The sequence below is a fragment of the Gavia stellata genome, unplaced genomic scaffold (assembly GCF_030936135.1).
Source record: "Gavia stellata isolate bGavSte3 unplaced genomic scaffold, bGavSte3.hap2 HAP2_SCAFFOLD_99, whole genome shotgun sequence".
Classification (NCBI taxonomy): Eukaryota; Metazoa; Chordata; class Aves; order Gaviiformes; family Gaviidae; genus Gavia; species Gavia stellata.
The window spans coordinates 1-22,896 of NW_026776847.1; the positions used below are offsets into that span (position 1 = coordinate 1).

General features: G+C 54.9%; 1 protein-coding gene across 1 annotated transcript; it reads left to right on the forward strand.

Moving 5' to 3' along the window:
- Positions 1-480: 480 nt before the first annotated feature.
- Positions 481-4,082, forward strand: LOC132321323 (SUN domain-containing protein 3-like). Its single transcript, XM_059834833.1, has 7 exons — positions 481-545; positions 2,308-2,446; positions 2,591-2,675; positions 2,812-2,927; positions 3,110-3,277; positions 3,640-3,726; positions 3,936-4,082. The coding sequence occupies exons 1-7, from the start codon at positions 481-483 to the stop codon at positions 4,080-4,082; spliced, it is 807 nt and encodes a 268-aa protein (XP_059690816.1).
- The last annotated feature ends 18,814 nt before the right edge of the window (positions 4,083-22,896 follow it).

Here is a 22,896-nt window from a genome sequence, read left to right on the forward strand (position 1 = left end):
AGGTAGACTAGACGGGTCTCGGTGGGGTTTTCCAAACTGGTTACCCCCTTGACTTAGTGTAAGCGCTGCTCAGCAACAACTAAACCATCAGTGTGTTACCAACATTACTCTCCTCCTACATCCAAAACACAGGACCTTACCAGCTACTAGGAAGAAAGTTAGCTCCATCCCAGCCAAAACCAGGACAAGTGGAATTGGAAGAGCTGACCCCTCGGTAGGAGACGTTCTGGTTTTGCAGGGTTTCTTCCCTTGCGGAGAGGAGTGCAAAACCTGCTCCCCGTCAGGTTGGACTTTGCCTCAAAACGTGGCGCTGCCCTTTCTGTTGTGACATCACTGACTGCTGTTGATGTCACAAAGCGTCGTTGGCGCTGAGGTAGACCCAGCAGGGCATAAGATCGGGGTCGTGCCTGCGCCATCGTCACTCTCGGTCTTGAGAGAAGAGAGATCGCAGAGTGGTTGGCTCGCTCCCGAGCAAGCAGGATGCCTGTTTCCCGCACCTCAGCGGATGCAGAGAGACAGCCATGGAGGGCCCTCGATCTGAACGGGTATGTTTGAAAAATCCTCCTCTCCTTTCCCCAAGGGTATTTTCCGCCTCATCTGCTGGGGTGGGTGGGGGACGGACAGGGGACGCACACGAGGGCAGCCTGAGAGCTCGGCCTGGAGGCGGTGTAAGGCAGCAGCAGTCTCCTCAGTCCCTTCACAAACGCCAGCACTAGGCCTTGAAAGCCTTTTGTCTCTGCCAAATGGGGGACGAGTCCCTTTTGGATCACATGAAGGGAGTCCCAAGCGGTTGCCCAGCTCCATCCTGCTGCAGTAACTGTGACAGCTTAGCTTAGCTGTGGGCTAAGGAACATCCCTGGGCAGCCAGGAAGGCAGCGGAGGCGGTACAGGGCTCACCACGGAGTGCTCTGGGTGCCTGCAGCAGCTCTTCCTGGCCTGGGGAGAGCAGCTGGCCCCAGCCCTGGGAGGAGGGCGGCAGGCAGGCAGGGAGTGAGGCCAGGACAGCAGCACGACTAGAGACGGAGAGAGCCAGGTCATAACCTGCTGCCCTCCATAAAACCCCACGCTGCAGAGGTGGGCAGCAGGGCGAAGCAGAGCGCTTCCAGCTGCTAGCCGATGCCTAGAGAAGAGGTGCTTGGGTCTCGGGAGGAGAGCAGGCTTTTCCCTCCACCTGGCCAGGGTGCTGGGGTTGCGGAGATGCCAGCCAGGTTGGGCAGGTGGGTGCAAGAGGGCCCAGAAAGCAGGGAGGGATCAGGCCAGAAGCCCCGTGTGCTGCCTGGCTGCCCGGCAGGAGCAGGCAGCCCCAGAGCATGGGGGCTGTCTGCACTACTGCCCTCCAGCCGCGCAGCCCAGCACCCCCATTCCGGGGGCACCGTCCTGCCCCTTCTCTGGGGAGAGCCGAGCGGGGCCAGGCTGCCGCCCCTGTGTCAGGCCAGAGGCCTGTGTGTGTCCCAGGGGTGCTGTGCAAGGGGCCAGACTTTCCCAAAGGCCCGGGGGCCCTTGGGCTTGCAGCTGTGCTGAGCACAGGAACCTCATAGCAAGTGAGCTCCTGAACGGATCCCTGGCAAACCTGCGTCCCAGCCTTGGGCTTTGGTAACAAGAGTGTTCCTTCTCTTTTTAGACAATGCATCACCCACCAGAAGGGCAGGAGGGTCCTGAGGCTCCTTTTCCTGCTGCTTCCCATCCTGTCTGGTGAGTATCCCTGACCACAAATGGTGTCCTCAGTCCTGGGGAGAGGGACCAACTCCTGCGGAAAATAACCACCTCTTGACAATGTGACCCACAGCTGTTGTCTACTGCCGGGGCTCAACGGCGTGGGGAAAGGGAGCCTTGCACGTAAGTGTCTCTTGCTGCGGGAAAGCCAACGCCTGCAAAGGCGGAGACGGATCTTCCCGAGTGACCTCCGCAGGGTGGCAGGCTGAAGCGGGGAGCACTTTGGCAGAAGGTGCCTTTGCTGCCTGCATCCATCCCGCCCCCTCTTCATCTTGCAGGAGGCGCCAGGGTTTCCTGAAGCAGAGCTGCAGTCTCTGGGGTAAGAGCGCTTTCTTGCCAAGGAACGCACTCTGTGGAGCCGTCTCAGCTGGCTTCGTGCTGCCTGCACTCACTCGCCTCGCGTCCAGGGCTCCTGACCTTCCCCGTCTGCTACCTGCGGTGGTGGAAGGGAGCCGTTTGTAAACAGGAGGAAGGAAAGGGGCTGGGGGGCGGGGGTGACCCAAGCCCAGAGCACCCTTCTCTGCACGGCGTTTGGAGCCTGCCTGCAGAGGCTGGGCAGCTGCTGGACAAGAGCTGCTTTCTCTTTGCCTCCAGGAACTCACAGGCTTGGCTGGAGCAGAAGATGCAGGAGCTCAAGGAGACGGCGGCTCAGGTGTCTGCTGCCAGGGCGAATATACTGCAGGCAGTGCGAGAGGTCCTCAGAGACCATGGTGTCCAAGAGGAGAAGAGAGAGGTAAGGGTGCTGGGGGTAGATCAGAGACCTTGCTGCCTTTGCGGGCTGCCTCCTGCTGCTTCTTTGTGGCCCGCTGTTCGCACAGAACGGCCCATCCATGTGTTTGTGTTCACTGCCATCTCTCCGGTCCTAATCTTTCCCCAGGAAATTCTGCAGCTGACTCAGGCGGCAATTAAGAACGTGCTTGAAAACTACCTCCCGATGCCTGACTGGGCTCTGGAAGCCATAGGTACGCAGACGGGAAGCCTCACTGCCCTCGGTTTGTGTATGGCACTCCCCAAATCTGCCGAGCTCTGCTGTCAAGCCTGAGAAATACATCCTAATGCACCGCTTCAACTCCTAATCTCTGGCCACCTTCATGTCAGGTGCCACCATTGAGGAGGAGAGGACATCCAAGAGTTACGGTGGGCAAGGCAAGAAGAGCTGGTGGCTTTCTCCATTCGGCTTCTCTTCTGCAAACCCTCCAGAGACGATCTTGCAGGTATCACGAGGACAGTCCGGACTCGTGGCTCACCTCCTTGCTTTTGGGCTGCCAGACGAAGTGCACAGCGCTTCCCTTCCGGCCGGCCGTATCGCTCAGCCCTGCCGCCTGCATTGCAGTCCTGACCCCTGCGAGGCTCTTTGGCTGCCTTGCCACTGATGGTCACGGCTTTCTGGTTTCAGCCCCGTATGGCCCCTGGCAACTGCTGGGCTTTCCAAGGATCTCGGGGCCACGTGGTCATCCGGCTGCCTGAGCAGATCTGGCCAAGGGCTTTCACCATCTGGCATATCTCCGAGGCAGTCTCTCCTTCCGGAGAAGTCAGCAGCGCCCCCAAAGAGTTTGCCGTCTCCGTAAGTCTTTGCCTTGTGCTTCTCAGGGTGGGGCCTGGCCCCAGGGAAAAGCTCCACCAGAGACGTGCTTCTCACAGCAGCTTCTCTCAGAGCTCTGTCTGGGGCTGGCTGCTGCAGGGCACCGCCTCCCCTGGGGGGCCACTGGGGGCACGTGGTGGGTCTGTGCCTCTGGGGGCTTCTCTCTGCTTCATGGCCAAGGATCCTGGAGCACGTGCTCAAAGCACCCAGAGTCAGCCTAAGCCGTGCTAGTCTACCGCTAGAGCCGAGGGAGGTGGGCAAGGCTTCCCGGTTCGGCCTCGGCGGGCCCTTTTTCTGGCGCCCTGCTCGAGCCTGACCTGCTCCCTTTGTCTCTTGTCTGTGAGGGCGTGGATGAGGCAGGGGCAGAAACTCTCCTGGGGACATTCACCTACGAGGTGCACAAGGAGGTGGCTCAGACGTTCCACGTGCAGGTACCGCAAGAGCTGTGGGCAGCATGCGCGGGAAGAAGGCCGGGTTCCCTGCAAGTCCGTGGAGGAAAGAGCTCTGGTTGCCCTTGCTTCCTCCTTCGTCAGGGCTGCCGTTTGGTCCTTGGCAGGGGCAGCGTGGGCAGAGGGGCCTCCGGCGATGTGCTGTGGCTCTTGCCACCTGCCTAATGATGGCTGCCCCCATTTCTTTACAGAAGGAGCTTCCCAGGACCTTTCGCTACATCAAATTCGAGGTGCAGAGCAACTGGGGAAACCCAGAGTACACCTGTGTGTACCGTGTACAGGTTCACGGGAAGACGGCGAGCCACCACGACCACCCACAGGCCCAAGATCTCCTTTGAGAAGACTAATAAAACAAGATGTGTGGCAGTTTGGCTTGTGTGTCTTCCTTGTAAAAAGGAAGGTCTGAGGTCTGCCTCAGACCTGGCTCTTGCCCGATTTGGAGGCAGGAGGGTGTATCCAGCATCCTGCGTAAACGGCTGCCCTCGCTGCACCGGCAGGAGCCATTGCCCATGGCGCCTTTCCTTCTGCTGTAGAGCTCCAGCCCCCGGCAAAACCTCCAGCGGGACACAGGGAGCTCCTTCCTCTTCAGCCCCTGCCCGGGGGCACGACGACCAGGTTCTGCGAGAAACACGCAAGGGCGCTGACCCATGGGCACTGCCGTGGCTGAGTACGTGTCCCAGAGACCACACAGAGCCACCCCACAGGTCCCCTTCTTGCCGGCTGCTCCAGATTGATGCTCACTGCAAACATGCAGCAGTTCCCTTTCCTTTCCCAGTTCCCTTTCTATATTCTTTTCCTGTGCTACCACCTTGTTGTTTGGGGGCAGAAATACCATCCGTCCCTATGGCCCTACTGCATTTTTTGTGGAGGGAAATAAATCCCCCCAACATCGTCCTCTATTTTATTGGGGGGGAACTAATTTTCATCCCATGGCCTCCTCTATTTTGCGGTTAGCAATAACTCATGTTCATCTTATTTTCCAGCCAGCCAAGTTGTGTGCGACTGCACCCTGCAGGTCATGAGTCCCCTCCTGTCCCTCCCGTTCCCCTCTCTGCAGCTCGGCGAGGGCCTTGGTGCCATTCAGCATCTGCTGTCCTCACCCCATCGCTGGGCAGGGCGAGGCGGGACTGTTGTCTTTCCACCACGCGCTTTGCCAGCAGCCCTGCTGCAGCCAGCAGACGAGGTCATGGAAGAGGGAGAAGGCGTAAGGCCGATCAGGCAGCCCGCAGGCTACTACACATCTTCAGGCGCTGACGCTCCACCTCCTGCGAGCACATCGAGATCGAGAGCAGCACCTGGAAACCAGGCCAAAGAGGTGGAAAGGAGGAGTCTCAGAAGAGGGCTGAAGAGCAGCCCCCTCCTGCTGCCCTGTTGCGGATCACTCCTCTGTGCTCCGACCCCACGGCATGGGAGGCGGTACTGAGATGCTGGAGTGAAACGTTAGGATGCTGCAAAGGAGCAGGCAGCGACAGCCGAGAGGCAGATCCTCTCCTCGGCTGCATCGTCACTCCCGTGTTTAACAAAGTCGTTGGGTTCCAGCGGTGCCCGTGAACAGTTTGTGGTGCCTGGCAGGAGCATCGCAGACTAGTTGGGTCTCCTTCTGTGCTCTGAACTTGCAGAGAGCTACAGAGGTGCCAAAACGTCTTGGCCAAGAAGATCCTCCTCAGGTGACCCCAACGTGTGTTTGGAATGCACCCAGAGAGTATTTCTTCTCGAAGAAGAAAGCCAATCCCAAAGCATCAAGCTTTGGATGGCTGCAGCAGCTTTTGGCGTACACAAAGACAGCAAAGTCAGAGCACTGCTCTTCTTGTTCATCTCAGCTACAGCACTGTTAGGTACTGCAGGGACGGGCAATGGATCAAGTCTGCAGATAGCTTTGCAAGTTGGCATTAGAAGCGTCAAGAGTGTCTGACGAGAGCAGACACGGTCTGCACAGGTCTGCCAGAGCTTCCTAGAGCCTGGAAGCCCTGGCAGCTGCTTCTGGCCAGGCTCCTTGTTGCCTTTACTAATAACAGCAGTGAAATATATTGTGGGTTTTTCATCTTTCTTTTTTCTGTTTTCTTTTCCCCCCCAGGAACCTTCAGAGGAATAATACTAAAAAGTCGCGTAAGAAAAAGCTCTGGCCGGTTCAAGGTATGGCCAAGATGCCTTCCATAAAAGGAGCCTCTCAGGACACAGGAATTCTTCAGCCACCTTCACCCAACCAAGCCTGCCTGCCGTGGCATTTTGTGAAGGGTGACGAGCGCCACTCTGCCCCAGCACAAAAGCCGTGGCTAAAGTGTATGAGTGAGGAGCCAGCGGCAGAGGCACCCCCTGCCCCACATCCAGCTGCCGGGGTCCTCTGCTTCCCTGTGTGGCATCAGGCGCTGCCGGCTCCTGAGCTCTGACCCTCTAATGAGCTCAGCAGTGAGGTAACTTTGCACCTCGGAATGTCAGATGCCAGCTGGAGGAGCGGTGCTAGAGGAGGCTTGCAAGCAAAGCTGACTTTGTGCTGGAAGGCGAGGTTGTGGGGCAAAACCAGCCACCCCGATTTGGGCAGGGGCATAAAGAGCCACTTGAGCATGTTATAGCACATCTCAAAACTCAAGGTCAAAAATAAGTGAAAAAGAATGGAAAGAACGGAAGGAAGACACTTTGTAAGGAATGCACCTGGCATTTAGACGTGTTAAAGATAAAACCTGTCTCCACTAACTAACAATAAGCATTAACACAAGGACGACTTCTAGGAAGATAGAATAGAGTGCCAATACAGTGTCCGAAGGCTGACCCGCCTCATTATCCTGCGAAAACCACACCTCCTAGGTAGAAAACGCCCCCAACCCAAATAAGCCCCCTCCTCTCTGGGCATGCGTAGTGAATTAAAAGAGAACTGTCGCTTTAAGGTGAAGTAAGAAAGGTACCAACCAATAGTTAGTTAAGGGGTGGGACCGGTAGGCGTCACTCACTTTGCTAACTGTTTAAATACTTGTTCATGATTTCAAGCGGGTGTGCATGCTAGGAGGAGAAATCCCCCATGCACCCAGCGCAGGAATAAACCAATGTCGGCTTTCTGAACTGTCATTTGGCTTTGGGAGTTTTCTTGGTTACGATTTTCCGTAACAGGCAGGGCAGGAGTAAATCCAGGTACCCTGCGTGGAGAAGGGGGAAAAAAGAGCTTCCCCAAGCAAGAGAGGGGAACAAAGAGCCGTCCCGAGAGGGACGTGATGAGAAAAAGCCGAGCAAGGCTGTGACCAAACTGGATGCCCCACGTAGAGGATAAAAAGAAGAAAACCTCCCTGAGTGGAGCAGGGGCTAAACTCCCTGCCCTGACTGAGCAGGAGTACAACTATCTGCCCCGAGTAGGACTGGGGAAAGTAGATGACCCAGGTGGGGCAGGGGCCAAACAAGACAGTTCAAGTAGGGCAGGAATAAGAACCGGCTGCCTCGTCAGGGCAGGAGCAATACAACTGCCCGCCGAGCAGGAACAGGGGGTTATAGCAGACGTCCCAAGTGAGGACTGCCCAAAACTACATAAGCCAAGCGGGGCAGGAATAAAACTGCCTCCAGCCACCCCGAGTGGGAATTGGGCAAATGTGTGGCAGCCAGAAATCTCACAAACCCTGGAGGCGGGAGAAAATGTGAAGACGCTAAAAAGCCGCTCCTGAACATTTTTGGAGCTCCAGGGTGGGAGAGCAGCTGGGTGGGGGCCTGGCAGCCAGCTAGGGTCAACCCTGCCCAGTTGCTGAGTGTTCCTGTGGTAGCACTAGTTCAGAGTCAGCCTGAGGCTGTATCTTGGGGGGGCAGATGAAATTCATTGGAAAGGAACCCGTAAGAGACCTGGTGCTTTGCTGCACGCGTCTCACGGACACAGTCCCGTAGCTGGGAAGAGCGGAAAAGAAACTCTCAGTAACCCAATGTGCCAGCCAAAGCTGTGAACAGGCACGCTTACTGCCCTGGGCAGGTTTTTATTCCTCTGGCTGTGCGGCTCAGGGAAGAGGTGGGAGCTCTGCCGGCGGACGAACAGCCCTTTGCCAGCAGTGTGTGGGGAAGCCCAGCGGCTGCCAGCTGCTGGCTACGTGAGGTGCCCAGGCTGCAGGGGCTGCGTGGCCGCAGTGCGTCCCCATGAGTCCCCGTGCGTCTCCGTGTCACAAAGGGGCAGTGATGCAGGACCCGCCCGCTGCTTGTGAGCTCACCAGGCCAGGGCTTCATATCCTGAAAAGCGGGCCAGTGAAAGCCACTTGGGCTGAGCTGACCTTCGGGATAACTTGGCTCCTTCCTTTGCTTCTTGCGTGGCTACATTGTTCCAACCATTTATCGTTTACTGCCCACTTGGCCTCCACTTCCATCCTCTTTCAAAGGTAATTAAGATTAGACTTTCAGGACAGATCACAGAGTAGGTAGATACAGGATAAAAGTCTCCGCTGGTCTATACCTTCCGAGCTGTCGGCTGAGCTATTACACCTCTCTGGGCTGGCCAGATATGCGCTATGGGTAGAGTTCCTATTTGCTAATTCTGATGTCTCTACCGTAGCCTGGGATAGGTAAGTGGGGGCTGGGGGCAGCGTAGTCTGAGGCGTTGGGCTCAGCCTAGAATGACAAGGAGCCCACCCTGGCTGCTGCGGTAGGAAGGAAGGCAGAAAAGGAGCACGGCAAAGGCAGCCGTTAAAGTAGTGGCCAAAAGCTGGTCCGTCACTCCTGCATCCGAGGTGGGAAAGTGTGGGCTGGAGAGCCAGAGGGCTCTGCTGCTAAAGCTGGCAACAGGTCAGCAGCAGGTCCTCTTCCGAGAAGGTGACGCACATTTGAGCCTTTCAAAAGGGCCTTTGGAAGTGCTGTGAACCAGGGCCCCGTGACAGTGATGGTGAGGTCGTCAGCCTGCGGCTCTGCAGCAGTTAAAACTACCACGGAAACAGTTTTGATGGCGGATGCTGTTCTGTGAGTTTCCTTTGGGGGTTTCCTCCATCATTTTGTTGAGCTACAATTATTTCTTGGCGATCAGGTGACGGGATTGGCGCTGGTCTTCTCTTCCGCGAGCACATCCTGACATCCTTTGTCATCCCGAGCTTTCCCCTCTGTTCCTGAGAGGAGCGATGGCCGCAATGGGGAACGACTCCTGTGAGTAACAGTTTCCCCAGCAGGCTTGGACTTTGTGAATCCCCAAAGGCGATGGACGCGGCTGGTCCTCCATCCCTGAAAGCTGATGTGCTGACAACCTGGAGTGAAGTCTGGGGCGTTTCCTTATAGTGGCCAGATCTACCCAGGTGTTTTCGATTAGACACAGGAAACGGCGTTTTCTCCCTCCTCTGCCACTATGTACAAGACGTTGAAAGATGACATTGCTCATAGAAAGCTCTGACATCAGTAGGGTTACCTTCTGTGCTAGGGTCTTGCTTGTTTTTGTCCAGTTACAATCAGGAAAAGGGAAGACTTGACCTCATAGTCTAATTCAAGAGCCTAGAGGGAAAGGAAGGTAGCCCGAGGCACAGAAATCAGAGTGTGGGTTTGTTGGACTTTGGGCAACGTAAGCGAGGGAACAGACTATCTTCCACAGCTGTTTCTTAACAAGCAAATTTCAATGGCAGCGTTAGGCTTCCCCCAATGTCTCTGTGTTGGAGGTTAGAGCTGGTTGTCCTGGGTGCTCCTGCACAGAACTCGACTTTGAAATATGCTTTTGTGCAACAGTATCGTCTCACCTCCTTTCAAACGTCGTTTCCCTGCAGTCATTGCCGAGGGAATGGCTCCGCCACAAAGGATCCTCTTTCCCCCGGAGAAGATTTGCATGGGCTGGCAGCAACGACAGAGAGCTGGAGCGGGACTCCACAACCTGCACAATACGTGCTTCCTCAACTCCGTCCTGCAGTGCCTGACGTACACACCCCCTCTGGCCAACTACCTGCTCTCTCGTGAGCACAGCTTGTCGTGTGAGTACTTTTAGGAACAGCTCTTTGTCAATCTGTTGGGCACTTCCTGAGGATTCCCAGAACCTGGAATTTGATTTAGGGGAAAAGCAGCCCTTCTTTGTCAACCCCCCACCCCGCCCGCCCCGAGCGGGTGTCCTTTGAACGCTCAAGCCTAGAAGCCGCTTGTCGTACCTAGGCGTGTTCCTCTTCAGAAAGTCACCTCTTTCTAGCCCCGGGTCTCCGTCCCTATTCCTGCAGCTTAAACTCTCTTTGCTTACGGCACACAAAACTTCTGTCAGTTTAGCATCCCTCTGAAAAAAGTTTTCTACGCACAGAAATGTCCCGGGCTTGTTGGGACATTGTCACCCTAGGAGAAGAGAGTAGAACTCCTCTCCATTAAGTTTCCCGTTGCTACGGATATTTTGCTAAGCTGACAAATCGCTTTCCTCTCTCTCCTCAGGTCGCCAGCTAGGCTTCTGCATGATGTGCAGAATGGAAGCGCACGTTAACATGGTCTTGCGTTCCTCCGCCAGTGCCATCGAGCCTTGGGCTGTCCTCAGTGTCCTCAAGCGTAAGTCATTTCAGGTGCTTTGACACGGTGTCTTCTGTTCTCGTAGGAGAGAACTCCTAACTTCTTCTTTCTTAGGAATAGGAGAACATTTCCAGCTTGGCATGCAGGAAGACGCCCACGAGTTCTTACGCTATACTGTCGATGCCATGCAGAGAGCTTGTCTGAGTGGAAGCAGCGAGTAAGCACAAGCAAATGACCTTTTGAATGTTCCCCAGCCCTTTGGACTCCTCGACGTACTCCCGTCAGGGAAAATCTGCGCCCAGGGCTTTCAGACAAAGTAAAACTCTTGGAGGAGATAACTCCCTGCCTTACCATTTATTTCCAGCTTGGACATCTCTTCTCAATCAACTACCGTTGTCCATCAAATATTTGGGGGCTTTCTGAGATCCAGAGGTACTTTTCCACACCTATTGCTCTCCTTGGAATTGTCTGTGCCCTTCTGTCTGCCTGTGATCAACAGCTGTTCTTGTGACTGGCGTAGTAGGTACGACGAGCGTAAACCTGCACAGTCCACTCCCTCTATCGCTGAGCATTTCCATTTGCCTTCCAGTCACGTGCTTGAGCTGCAAAGCGGTTTCTGATGCCTACGAGACCTTCCTGGATGTTCCTCTGGATATAAAAGTAAGAGGGTTTGGAACTGTGCTTCCAGACGTCCCAAGGCTCCTGTAGCTTTCCAGCATACGTAGTAGGTACGACGAGCGTAAACCTGCACAGTCCACTCCCTCTATCGCTGAGCATTTCCATTTGCCTTCCAGTCACGTGCTTGAGCTGCAAAGCGGTTTCTGATGCCTACGAGACCTTCCTGGATGTTCCTCTGGATATAAAAGTAAGAGGGTTTGGAACTGTGCTTCCAGACGTCCCAAGGCTCCTGTAGCTTTCCAGCATAAACGCAGTTGGCTTTAAAAACGTAGACGGCAAACACAAGAGAGCTTGGTGGTGGGTGGGGAGTGGAATGGAAGGCGTCCTTCTGGGGAGGCCGTGGCAGTGGTCTCCCTGGAGGTGCCGGCTTTAAGCCGGACAAGCACGAATTATCCTCTCTGCAGCCTCGACGTGCTCTCATCCTTCTTCCCTTTGCCCTCCCTCCACACCCGTCTGACTCCCAGGCTGATGGGTTGTGGTGTTTTCCTTATTGATGACCCTGCACACCATCGGTAGCTGAACCGTGCGGTGCCCCAGAGAGGTGGCTCTTGATGGCCCTGGGATTCCGTGGAATTGAGGGGAATGTTCAGCGTAATCCCCTCTTTCGGCCTCCTCCTGGGCGCTGCTTGCGGGTTCAGGGTGGGTCTCCTCAGCGTCAGCTACCTGGCTCTTCTGGTCAACTCCTAGGAAGTGTTGGGACGAGGGCGTTGCCCTCAGCTCAGTGCTCTCCTTTCTCACTCCTCCAGGCAGCCTCATCGGTCAGCGCAGCTCTCGAGGACTTTGTGAAACCTGAGCAGCTGGATGGTGAAAACTGCTTTAAATGTAGCAAGTAAGATGATTCCTAACGACATATTAATACTAGATCCTGGGGGAAGGTGCTGCATGTCATCGAGCGTAAGTCATCTTTTCCTCTAGGTGAGATGCACAACAAGGACACGCGGCTTTTATTTTTAATCTGGCCTTAGACAACTGAACAGCCTTAAAATAGCGGAAGGACGTGTGAGACGTGAAAGCTTGTCCGGCCTTCTGGGGGGAGAAAAGGGGGCATTTAAGGCTGCGTTTCACCACTCGGCTCTGTGCTTGGATTCCAGGTGTGACAAGATGGTTGCCGCCTCCAAGAGGTTTACAATCCATCGGGCGCCAAAGGTTCTCACGGTGTGTCTGAAAAGGTTTGACCATTTCACCGGCGGGAAGATCAGCAAGGTGCGTACGCAATTGGAGTGCGACTTTCTCCCTGGAGCGGGAGGTTTCCCAAAGCAGTGCGCTCTTTCCCAAGCTCTTCATGTTGAGATTTTCGTGTTCCCTTCTGGGGAGAGGAGAGCTCCCGTGGGAAGATGAGCATGCACTCTGCTCCGGCAGAGCTGCTTTGGCTGAGAACACTTTCCTGCCACCCAAACCACGACATGTCGCTTTAGGGAAAACCAAGTTTCCAACAGCCCCAAAAGATGTATTTGTAAACCTCTGGCCCCTGGTCTTGGAAAGCTATTTCGTGTTGAATTTCAGGATCATTTCTGAGCCCTCTTGGTCTCTCCGTAGGTTGTGGGGTATCCCATGTACTTGGATCTTCGGCCATACACGTCTCAGACAGCTGGAGAACCCCTCCTCTACTCCTTATATGCTGTCCTGGTGCACAGCGGTGGCAGCTGTCATACAGGACACTATTTCTGCTACACGAAGGTGAAGAGCAACTTCTCGCCTAACAAGGGAAAAACGTACCCTGGGGAAGACAACTTCCGTGGCAGTGTTCCCGGCAGCCAAGCTTTTGGGGGGAAGGTCTCCTTACCGGCCGGGTTGGATCGGTTTTGGCGTCCTCTTGGTTCTGTAGTTTTCTGCCTGTCTTTTTGTGGAGACACCATGCAGTTCATCTCCAGATACCGATGCCTTCTTTGCAGGCCAGCAATGGACTGTGGTACGAGATGGACGATTCGTCTGTGGTTCCCTGTGACTTCAACACAGTTCTCAGGCAGCAAGCCTATTTACTGTTCTATGTCAGGTAATAAGCAGTATTAACTGTGTTCAGAATACTGTGTTTCCTTTTCCTGGCTTTGCTACTTTTCTTCTTGTCCTCCTGAGTGTTTCTCTTTCCGTCACAGGAGACAATTACTACCTGCGTCGTTCAGTGCTGTCAAACCCGAGCTACCCCACGTCAGTCCTTATCCTTCCTTGCCGGGCTTTAGGCTGCTGCCCAGGTCTAAACTGCTGCTCTTCTGCTATCTGAAGCTGGCTAATGTAGAGGAGAGTAGTTAACGGGGGCCTACAGGAAACATGGGGAGGGGCTCTTGATCAGGGAGCGCAGGGATAGGACGAGGGGTAACGGTTTGAAGCTGAAGGAGGGTAGATTTCAATTAGACGTTAGGAAGAAATTCTTTATGCTGGAGGTGGTGAGGCACTGGAAGAGGTTGCTAAGGGAAGTTGCGGATGTCCCTCCCTGGACATGTTCCAGGCCAGGCTGGACGGGGCTTTGAGCAACCTGATCTAGTGGAAGGTGTCTCTGCCCGTGGCAGGGGAGATGGAACTAGATGATGCCTTCCAACCCAAACCATTTGATGATCCTATGATTCTATGAAATGGCGGTTGTAGGGGGTGTAAAGACGAGGTCTTGCTCCGACAGGGGCAGACCTGGTGGGAAGACCCTAATCGAATTTCCCACTTGTAGTTTTGGTTGCGTCTTCTCTCTGTCATAGAATCTGCCCTGAGAAAATGACAGGTTGGAACTGAACCCCAGAGGAGGCTGCGAGAACAGCCCTAAACAGAGATCACTCTTTCTCTCCAGACGCTCCGATCTGAAAATGGGAGAAAGGACTTCTTCCTCACCGGCACCATCACATGCCCGCTCCTTCCTCAGTCAGTGGGCGGCCGGCAGCAAGCAGGCGGGTTCTGTGGGAGCATGGGATCTGCCTCGTCAGACTAAGGTAGCTCTGGGGAAGTGGGTCAGGGCACCAGGCGCATTTCTTTCTGGGATCTTGGCGTTGCTCTCTTTTCCCTCCCACACTGCAGCTTTCTCCACAGCCGCGAGGCTGCTCCCTCTGAAAGCATCCCGCCTAGATCCATCCCCTTTGTCCGCCTTTGGCCCTTCTGCCTTGGCAGCCCTCCAGAAGAGCCTTTGGGAGGCCTTTAGCTGTCCCCTCCCAGAGCTCCTGGGGTTTCCCCACTGTTGTGGTCCTCTTGGGAGGAAAGGGCAGGACCTTTTCACAGCTCTCTTTGCAGGACATGGCGGTGGGCATGGAGGACTCTCCAGAGCACGGCAGCTCCTCCGCACCAGCCAGCACCAGCCAGCTAACCTGGGCAGGTGCCCGGGAGGCGTCTGCAGGCCGGCCGTGCCTCATCTGGCCAGGCAGGCTCAGCGTCACCTCCGCCGTGCCCAGAAGACAGCCTGATTTCCCGCTCCACCGTCAACCATTTGACCGTGCGCTGCACAGCGTGCAAGAAGATGACAACGACGAGGAGCACGGATTCGGCCCTTTTTCCTGCTGCCAGAGGAACGGGGCCAGGGAGAGGGCCTGGAGCAGATCCCCGCAGTGGGGCAGTGGTCTGCGCAGCTGGTTCGTGGACGCCACGGACTATGACCACTCAACAGGGAGGAGAAGGATGATAACTGGTCCTCCAAATTGTGGCCATGCTCCCAGGGATGACGCAGCTCCAGGGCCCTCCGATGTCAGCTTCCAGTTGGCTCCCCCACCCAGTGCTGCTTGGGAGCACACCCTGCCGAGGCAGAGAGAGCGGAGCAGATCCCCGCGGCGGGGCTATGATCTCCGCAGCCGTTTTGTAGAGTACAGTGAGTACTGCTCAGCAAGGAGGAGGAGGAGGAATCCAGGAAGCACTAAAGCTGCCCCCAGCAGGGACCAAGCTGCACTAAGGGCACCAGCAGCCCACCCTGTCCCTCCTCCCGGTGCTGCCTCTGGCCAGGAAGAGCATAGAGAGACCTTCCAGAGCGATGGACAGCTCTGCCGCCTGGCCCGCCTGCCCACAGGTCCCTCGAGGAAGACCTTTAATCCGTGGTCAGATTTTGGTATCACCTTGCAAAAACAACTCCTTTGGAACCAACAGGCAGAAAAGCCAAAGCCAGAATTAAAAACATTTGTTGGCCTTCCAGGGTGTTTTCTTCTCTCTCGGTTTTGAGGCTTTTGGTGGAAATACCCACTGTGGGAGGTTTATATCTTGAGATTTTGAAAGCTGTGTGCTTGCACATGCCCATCTTCCAATCTCTTCTTTTTAAATATGGAGTTCAAGTCACACAAACAGAAATGGGCTGGATGAGCTGACAGCGAGGGGAAACGAAAACTGGCTGAACGGCCGGGCCCAGAGGGTGCTGCTCAGTTGCACCAAGACGAGTTGGAGGCCGGTAATTCCTGGTGTTGCCCAGGGGTCAGTACTGGCTCCAATCCTGTTTAACATCTTCCTTAATGGTCTGGATGATGGGGCAGAGTGCACCCTCAGCAAGCTGGCAGATGGCACCAGACTGGGAGGAGTGGCACCTAGGCCGGGGGGCCGTGCTGCCATCCCGAGGGACCTGGGCAGGCTGGAGAGATGGGCTGACAGGGACCTCATGCAGTTCAGCAAGGGGAAGTGCAAAGGGTGCTGTGCGGGTGACGAGCAGCAGCACAGAGTGCCCAGGGAGCTTGAGGCGTCTCCATCCTTGGAGATGTTCCACAGCCCTCTGGACGTGGTCATGGATAACTGGCTGCAGGTGGCCCTGCTTGAGCAAGGGGGGGTTGGACCAGGTGACTTCAACCTCCAGGTGACCTCCCGGCCAGCCTCAAGTAGTCTGTGATTCTGCGAAATGGATCCAGCCACCAACGCTGTCCCCCTCAGGCGGCCATCGACAGCTCCACCAGGAAGCTGCAACCCCTGGAGAAAAGCCCAGGCCGGAGCAGGCTCCTGGCAGGAGCTGCGGCCCCTGGGGCCCAGGCGGGAGCAGGGGGACAAGGTGAGGAGGAGGAAGGGGCGGCAGAGACGAGGCGCTGTGGGCTGCCCACAGCCCCATTCCCCATCGCCCTGTGCCGCTTGGAGGGGAGAGGGGGCGGAGGAGTCGGGAAGGGAGGAGTGAGGCTGAGCCTGGGAAGAGTGGGGCTGGGGGAAGCCGTTATGGTTGGGGTTTGTTGCTGCTCTCCTGCTCCCTTTTTAATTGCCTAATTGGTTAATTACATGAATTGCATCCTCTCCCCCAGCCTAAACCAGTTCCCACCAGTGTAGCACTGGCTGAGGACACCCGTGGTAAGAGCAGCACAAACCCATTTCCCTTTTCCCACCCCTCCGGCTGCCGGGTGTAGCCGAGCCAGAGGCCGAGCAGGGGAGGGCTCATCCTGCCAGCACTGCTCGCGGCAGCACAGGAGGGAGCGGCCCGATCCTGCTGAGCGCGGGGTCGCTCTCCCGCCTCGGCTGCCCCTCGGCCCGGCGCTGTTCGATGCGCCGCTGCCGCAGGCAGGCCGGGCAGTTTGCCTGTTGAGCGCTGGGGACGGCTGCCCCAGGGGAAGGGGGAGATGTCTCTGCTCCGTCCTGCTGCGGGAGCTGGGCTGAGCCTCAGTGTTGAGGGCCGAGAGCGGGTCTTTGCGTTCATCTAGCTCGGAGAAAAGGAGGCCGAGGGGCGACCGCGTTGCTCTCCGCAGCTTCCTGGGGAGGGGACGTGGAGAGGGAGGTGCTGAGCACTTCTCCCAGGGATAGGACACATGGGAATGGTTCAAAGCTGCCCCAGGGGAGGTTCAGACTTGACATTAGAAGGCATTTCTTTATCGAGAGGGTGCTCAAGCACTGCCACAGGCTTCCTAGAGAGGTGGTCGATGCGCCAGGCCTCTCAGTGTTTAAGAAGCATTTGGACAACGCCCTTAACAACATGCTTTAACTTTTGGTCAGCCCTGAATCGGTCAGGCAGTCGGACTGGACGATCCTTGTAGGTCCCTTCCAAATGAAATATTTTATTCTCTTGTATGCGATGCTGTGCTATAAAGAGGACAGCGTGGGCTGAAGGCATTGCAGTTTCTACAGCTGTGCAACCTGGGCTCGAAAACCAGCTTGACCCAATGCAACCCAGCTCAACCCAACCATAATGTACATTGCCGATAGGATTTGTCTTAGAAGATGACGCCTCCCTACCAAAGCCCTCCTGGTACCACAACTGTGGGATTTTAGGAGAATGGGAGTGGACAGGGTGAATGCAAAGAGGTGACGTTTGAGCAGGTGCCTCTTGTCAACATCTGCACCTTCCCGGCTCATGCTCCTTATCTCTTCTCCTCTGGTGATAGTCTACAGTTCCACCTTTGTCCTGGAGTAGAGATGTTGTACAAAACGTTGGAAATATCTCTGGTCCTGCCAGCCCTACACAGAGAAAACCTTTCACTTCCCCATTCAGGAGCTCCTCTCAGACACGTGAATTGCTTTACGCAGGACTGGGAGCCGGGAGCTTCCAGAAGCTGAGCATCAGCAAGGAGTTGTTTTGTGATCTGGGACGACCCCACCTTCCTTCATCCCTTTCTCTGTTGCCCAAATGAGAAGTGAAATGCCAGCCTGTTGTAGGTGAAAGCTGAAGGTCTTGTTTGCCTTGGTAAAGGCTTGGGCTGGTAGAAATCACTCTGTACCTGCCAAATACCGTTACGCCAAGGCTCGCCTCCGGCTCGGATGCCCCTGCCTGTTGTCCGTGCCTCCTTGACAGCCCTTCCCGTAGCAAGGTTGCCCTGGCTGATGTCAGACAGCAGAGAGAAACCAGAGCAGAGCAGAAGCCTACGGCTGTGCCCCCCAGCAGGCTGGTGCTACCCACAGCGGGGCACAGGGAGCAAGGAAAGGCACCAGGAGAAGGGGGAGAAAGCGGCATGGGGAGACCTGCCCTGTCCAGGAGTGGAGGAGCTGCGGCTGCGGCCCCGGGCAGAGGGACCCACTGCTTCTGCCTCCCCCGGCTCCTCCTGGGGCTGCTCCTGTTCTGCAGGGATGGGCACAGACGGGGCACAGCTGGGACCCCTGCGGAGTTTAACCTCCAATGTTCTCGCTTCCTCCTCCGTGTCAGAGCTGCCAGGCTGTGGCGACTGAGGGCTACGCAGGGCGGGGGGATGCGATGACATGCTCCAGGTAGTCATCTGCTCCCTGCGCAGAGAACTTGATCTTCTACCTCTGTCCTCTGCAGAGCGGGCAATTTGACGTCCTTCTTGCGGAAAATGGCGGCAGATATTTTGGACCTCCAAAATGCCTATTTGGACCCTCAAAATGAAGTTTTGGATCCTCAAAATGACATCTGGGGTCCTCCAAATGAGGTTTTGGACCTTCACAATGAGGATTTGGGCCCTCAAAATGACTATTTAGGTCCTCAATATGAGGCTACAGACCCTCAAAATGACCTCAAAATCGTCCTCAGAATGAGGCTCTGGGCCATCAAAATGGCTATTTGGAACCACAAAATGAGGCTGCAGGACACAAAATGAGGATTTAGATGCTCAAAAAGAATACTTGGACCTTCAAAATGAGGCTTTCTTCCTCAAAACTGGGATTCCGGCCCTCAAAACAGGGCCTCAGACTTTGACAATAGGTTTTGTGCCCTCAAGGGATCTGTTGCCACTAAAAAATGAGGCGTGGCAGCCTAAAAACGGGTCTGCGGAGGTGCAAAATGAGGCTATGGACCCTCAAAATGACCATTTGGATGCTCAAAATGAGGTTTTGAACCTTCAAAATTACTACTTAGATCCTCAAAATGAGGATATGGACCCTTAAATATGGCTTTGCATGCTCATACTGCCTATTTGAACCCTCAAAATGAGGTTTCGAAACCTTAAATGAGGCTTTGGGCCCTGAAAATGAAGTTTTGGATCCTCAAAATGATGTCTGGGGTCCTCATAATGAGGTTTTGGGCCCTCACAATGAGTATTTGGGACCTCAAAATAACAATCTGGACCCTCAAAATGAGGCTTTGGGCCCTCAAACTGTCTATTTGGACCCTAAACGTGAGTATTTAGACCGTCACAATGAGGTTTTGGAAGATCAAAATGAGATTTTGGGCCCTCAAAATGAGGAATTATACCCTCCAAAGAAGACCTTCAGACTTCAAAATGAGGCATTGGAGACTCAAAATGGGGATTCGGGCCCTCAGAATAAAGCTTTTGGCCCTCAAAACAAAGATTTCCTTCCTCAAAATGAAGATTTCAGCCCTCAGAAAGGGGATTCGGGCCCTCAAAATGAAGACATTGATGCTAAAAATGAAGATTTAGCCCTCAAATCAGGGGCTTCAGGCCCCCAAAATGAAGATTCTGGGCCTCAATACAAGGCTTCGCATTTGGACGTTAGGTTTTGTGGCCTCAAGGGATCTGTCGCCACTAAAAACTGAGGCGTGGCAGCCGAAAAACAGGTTTGCAGAAACTCAAAATGAGGCTTTGGAGCCTCAAGATTACTATTTGGGCCCTCAAAATGACTATCTGGGCCCTCAAAATGAGGCTTTGGAACCTCAAACTGACAACTTGGACCATCAATATGTCTATTTGGACCCTCAAAATGAAGCTACGGGCCCTCAAAATGACTATTTGGGCCCTCAAAATGAGGCCCTGGGCCCTCAGAATGGCTATTTGGAGCCACAAAATGAGGCTACGGGCCCTAAAATGAGGATTTGGATGCACAAAAAGAGTACTTGGACCTTCAAAATGAGGCTTTGGACTCCCAAACTTTGGATTCCGGCCCTGAAAACGGGGCCTCGGATCTTCACCTTAGGTTTTGTGCCCTCAAGGGATCTGTTGCCACCAAAAATTGCATCGCGGAAGCCTAAAAATGGGTCTGCGGAGGCGCAAAAATGAAAGTTTGGACCCTGTTTTGGACGCTCAAAATGACCATTTGGACCCTCAAGATGCCTCTTTGGACCCTCAAAATGATGTTTTGGACCTTTAAAATGACTATTTTTACCCACAAAATTACTATCTGAACCCTCAAAACGAGGCTTTGGACCCTCAAAATGAGGATTTGGGCCCTCAAAATGAAGTTTTGGACTCTCAAAACGACTCCTCAAGTTCTCTGTCTCTGAGTCTGGGGACGGGAGGGCATTGGGTAAAGACGTTCAGGCCATGGAGGAAAGAGAGACACCATTTCTTCCGCGTTTCCTCACTTTTAGGGCCCCAACCTGTCTTTCATGACCCCCAGCCTTTTCTCAGGGCCCCCAGTTCCCTCTCGAGGGCCTAAACCCTGAAGGCGGAGCTGGTCGCCTGGCAACGGCCGCCCAGGAGTCTGGGGGGAGTCAGTGGACCCAGGACAGCCAATCGCATTTGGGGAAGGGTGTGATTGACATGTAACCAGACAGCCAATCCGAGGCAACATCACCTCAGGGAAGGGCAGGCAGTGATGGGGGTGGGGAGGGAGCCCTCAGGCAGCCAATAAGAGAGAGCATCACCTCAGGGGAGGGTGGGCCCCAACTGAGGGCAGAGTGACAGCCCATGTGGGCAATCAGAGGTCAGAGTCCAGGTGAAGGGCGGGAGCCCACCAGGGCAGCCTGAACCAGCTGGGGGCCAATCAGAGGCAGCATCCCCTCAGGGCAGGAGACTGACAGCCCTCCCGACCTATGCCGGCAAAGACTGGTGTGAGAAGAAGGCGGGCTCCACCGGCAGCCGGGCCGAGCTTCAAGATGGTGCAGGTGGGGCCTGCTGTGAGGCTGAGGGTGGGGAGGAGGGGGAGGACCCGGCCGCCATCCGGCGTCTCCCGCCTGAGGTGGTGAGTTGAGTAGGGGGGATGCGGGGCTGGGGTCCCCCCTCAGAGCAGGGGGGTCCCGGGGTTGATGCTCTCCCCACCTCTCTCCCCACAGCTGCTGCACATCATCTCCTTCCTGACGCTGCCCCCACTCCCTGCTGAGACTGGGCCAGACCTGCCGCTGCCTCCACGAGGTGTGCGACAGCGAGGCCGCCTGGAGCCACCTCTGCACCCCTCTCTCCTCGGCCTCTACCAGCGCCCGTCCCTGCAGGAGGGCCGCCATCCTCACCTGTGAGTCCCTGTCATTGCCAAGGGATGGGGGGTGGCACTTTGTCCCCCAGCCTCATTTTCAGAGTCCACAGCTTTGATTGTACGGTTGAAAGCCTCATTTGTATGGTCCCAAACCCTCATTATTAGGGTACAAACCCTCAATCATAAGTTCCAAACCCCCCTTTTAAGGTTCAAAGACTCAACGATGAACGACTTTAACGATTCTATATTTCTACACTTCTATGTTTCTATGCTTTTAAGGGCCCAGAGTTTCATTTTTAAAGCCCGAAGTCCGATTGTGAAGGTTAAAGCCTCAGTTTTAGAGGCCAAAGCCTTATGTAGTGGGTCCAAAGGCTCATTTGTAGCTTCCAAAGCCTCCTTTTCAGGGCCCATAGCCTCCTTTTCAGGATTCGGTCCACAATTTGGAGAACCCCAAGGCTATTTTGAGCCCCCCAAGACCCATTTCTAGGGTGCAAAGGCTTAGGTTTTGGTACGGAAGCATCATTTGAGGGCACAAAGCCTAATTTCTGGGTTTGAAGTCTCAATCTCATTTCCAAAGCCCCGTTTTTAAAGAACAAAGCCCCATTTTGAAGGCCCACACCCTCCTTTTGAGGGTCCAAACTCTCATTTATTATTAGGTCCAAACCTCTCTTTTACAGCTCTGAGCCTCCACTGGAGTGCCCAAAGCTCTAAAACTTCATTTCTTGGGGCCATGGACGATCCAAGAGTTTCCCCTTCTTTGCAGGCTCCAAAACCTCATCTTTAGCATCGAGCCCATCTTTTAGCCCCAAAAGTCTCTTTTTTAGGGCCAGACCCCTCATTTCTAGGGTCCCAACCTGTCTTTTATTACCCCTAGTCTATTTTTAGGGCCCACGGTTTCATTCTGAGGGTCTAATCCCGCACCATCAGGGCAGAAAGCCTCTTTTTAGGCTCCAAAGCTACATTTCTAGTGTCCAAAGCCTCCTTTTTACTTTCCAAATCTTAGTTTGCGTTTCCAAAGCCTCATTTCAGGCTCCAAAGCCTCAGTTTTATGGTCCCAAGTGATATGACTTTCCACATGCCAGCAAGTGTGCCAGGGTCCGGCCCTAGGATACGGCTGAAAGTGCAAGGTCCGAGTGAAGGTGTCCAATTCCTCTTTTATTACTTCTCAGATGACAGCTCATGCTGGTGCCTGAGGCATTTCTCGAATGACGGTTCAGTTGAGGCAGGTGGGCGTCCGTGGGGAAGCAAGCGTTACCAAAATCTTCAACAGCAGTAGAATGATGTCTCTTCCTTTGGTCTTGGAGGAGGCTGCACAACCAAAAGGTAGACTAGACGGGTCTCAGTGGGGTTTTCCAAACTGGTTACCCCCTTGACTTAGTGTAAGCGCTGCTCAGCAACAACTAAACCATCAGTGTGTTACCAACATTACTCTCCTCCTACATCCAAAACACAGGACCTTACCAGCTACTAGGAAGAAAGTTAGCTCCATCCCAGCCAAAACCAGGACAAGTGGAATTGGAAGAGCTGACCCCTCGGTAGGAGACGTTCTGGTTTTGCAGGGTTTCTTCCCTTGCGGAGAGGAGTGCAAAACCTGCTCCCCGTCAGGTTGGACTTTGCCTCAAAACGTGGCGCTGCCCTTTCTGTTGTGACATCACTGACTGCTGTTGATGTCACAAAGCGTCGTCGGCGCTGAGGTAGACCCAGCAGGGCATAAGATCAGGGTCGTGCCTGCGCCATCGTCACTCTCGGTCTTGAGAGAAGAGAGATCGCAGAGTGGTTGGCTCGCTCCCGAGCAAGCAGGATGCCTGTTTCCCGCACCTCAGCGGATGCGGAGAGACAGCTGCGGAAGGCCCTCGATCTGAACGGGTATGTTTGAAAAATCCTCCTCTCCTTTCCCCAAGGGTATTTTCCACCTCATCAGCTGGGGTGGGTGGGGGACGGACAGGGGACGCACACGAGGGCAGCCTGAGAGCTCGGCCTGGAGGCGGTGTAAGGCAGCAGCAGTCTCCTCAGTCCCTTCACAAACGCCAGCACTAGGCCTCGAAAGCCTTTTGTCTCTGCCAAATGAGGGACGAGTCCCTTTTGGATCACATGAAGGGAGTCCCAAGCAGTTGCCCAGCTCCATCCTGCCGCAGTAATGGCGAGAGCTTCGCGCAGTCCTGTATCGCGCTC

Excerpts from the sequence above, each read along its gene's own strand:
- LOC132321323 (XM_059834833.1), top strand. The coding sequence starts at position 481 with ATGCCTGTTTCCCGCACCTCAGCGGATGCAGAGAGACAGCCATGGAGG. Across the intron at positions 2,928-3,109 it reads CTCCAGAGACGATCTTGCAG|CCCCGTATGGCCCCTGGCAA; the intron begins GTATCACGAGGA and ends TTCTGGTTTCAG. Across the intron at positions 3,727-3,935 it reads CTCAGACGTTCCACGTGCAG|AAGGAGCTTCCCAGGACCTT; the intron begins GTACCGCAAGAG and ends ATTTCTTTACAG.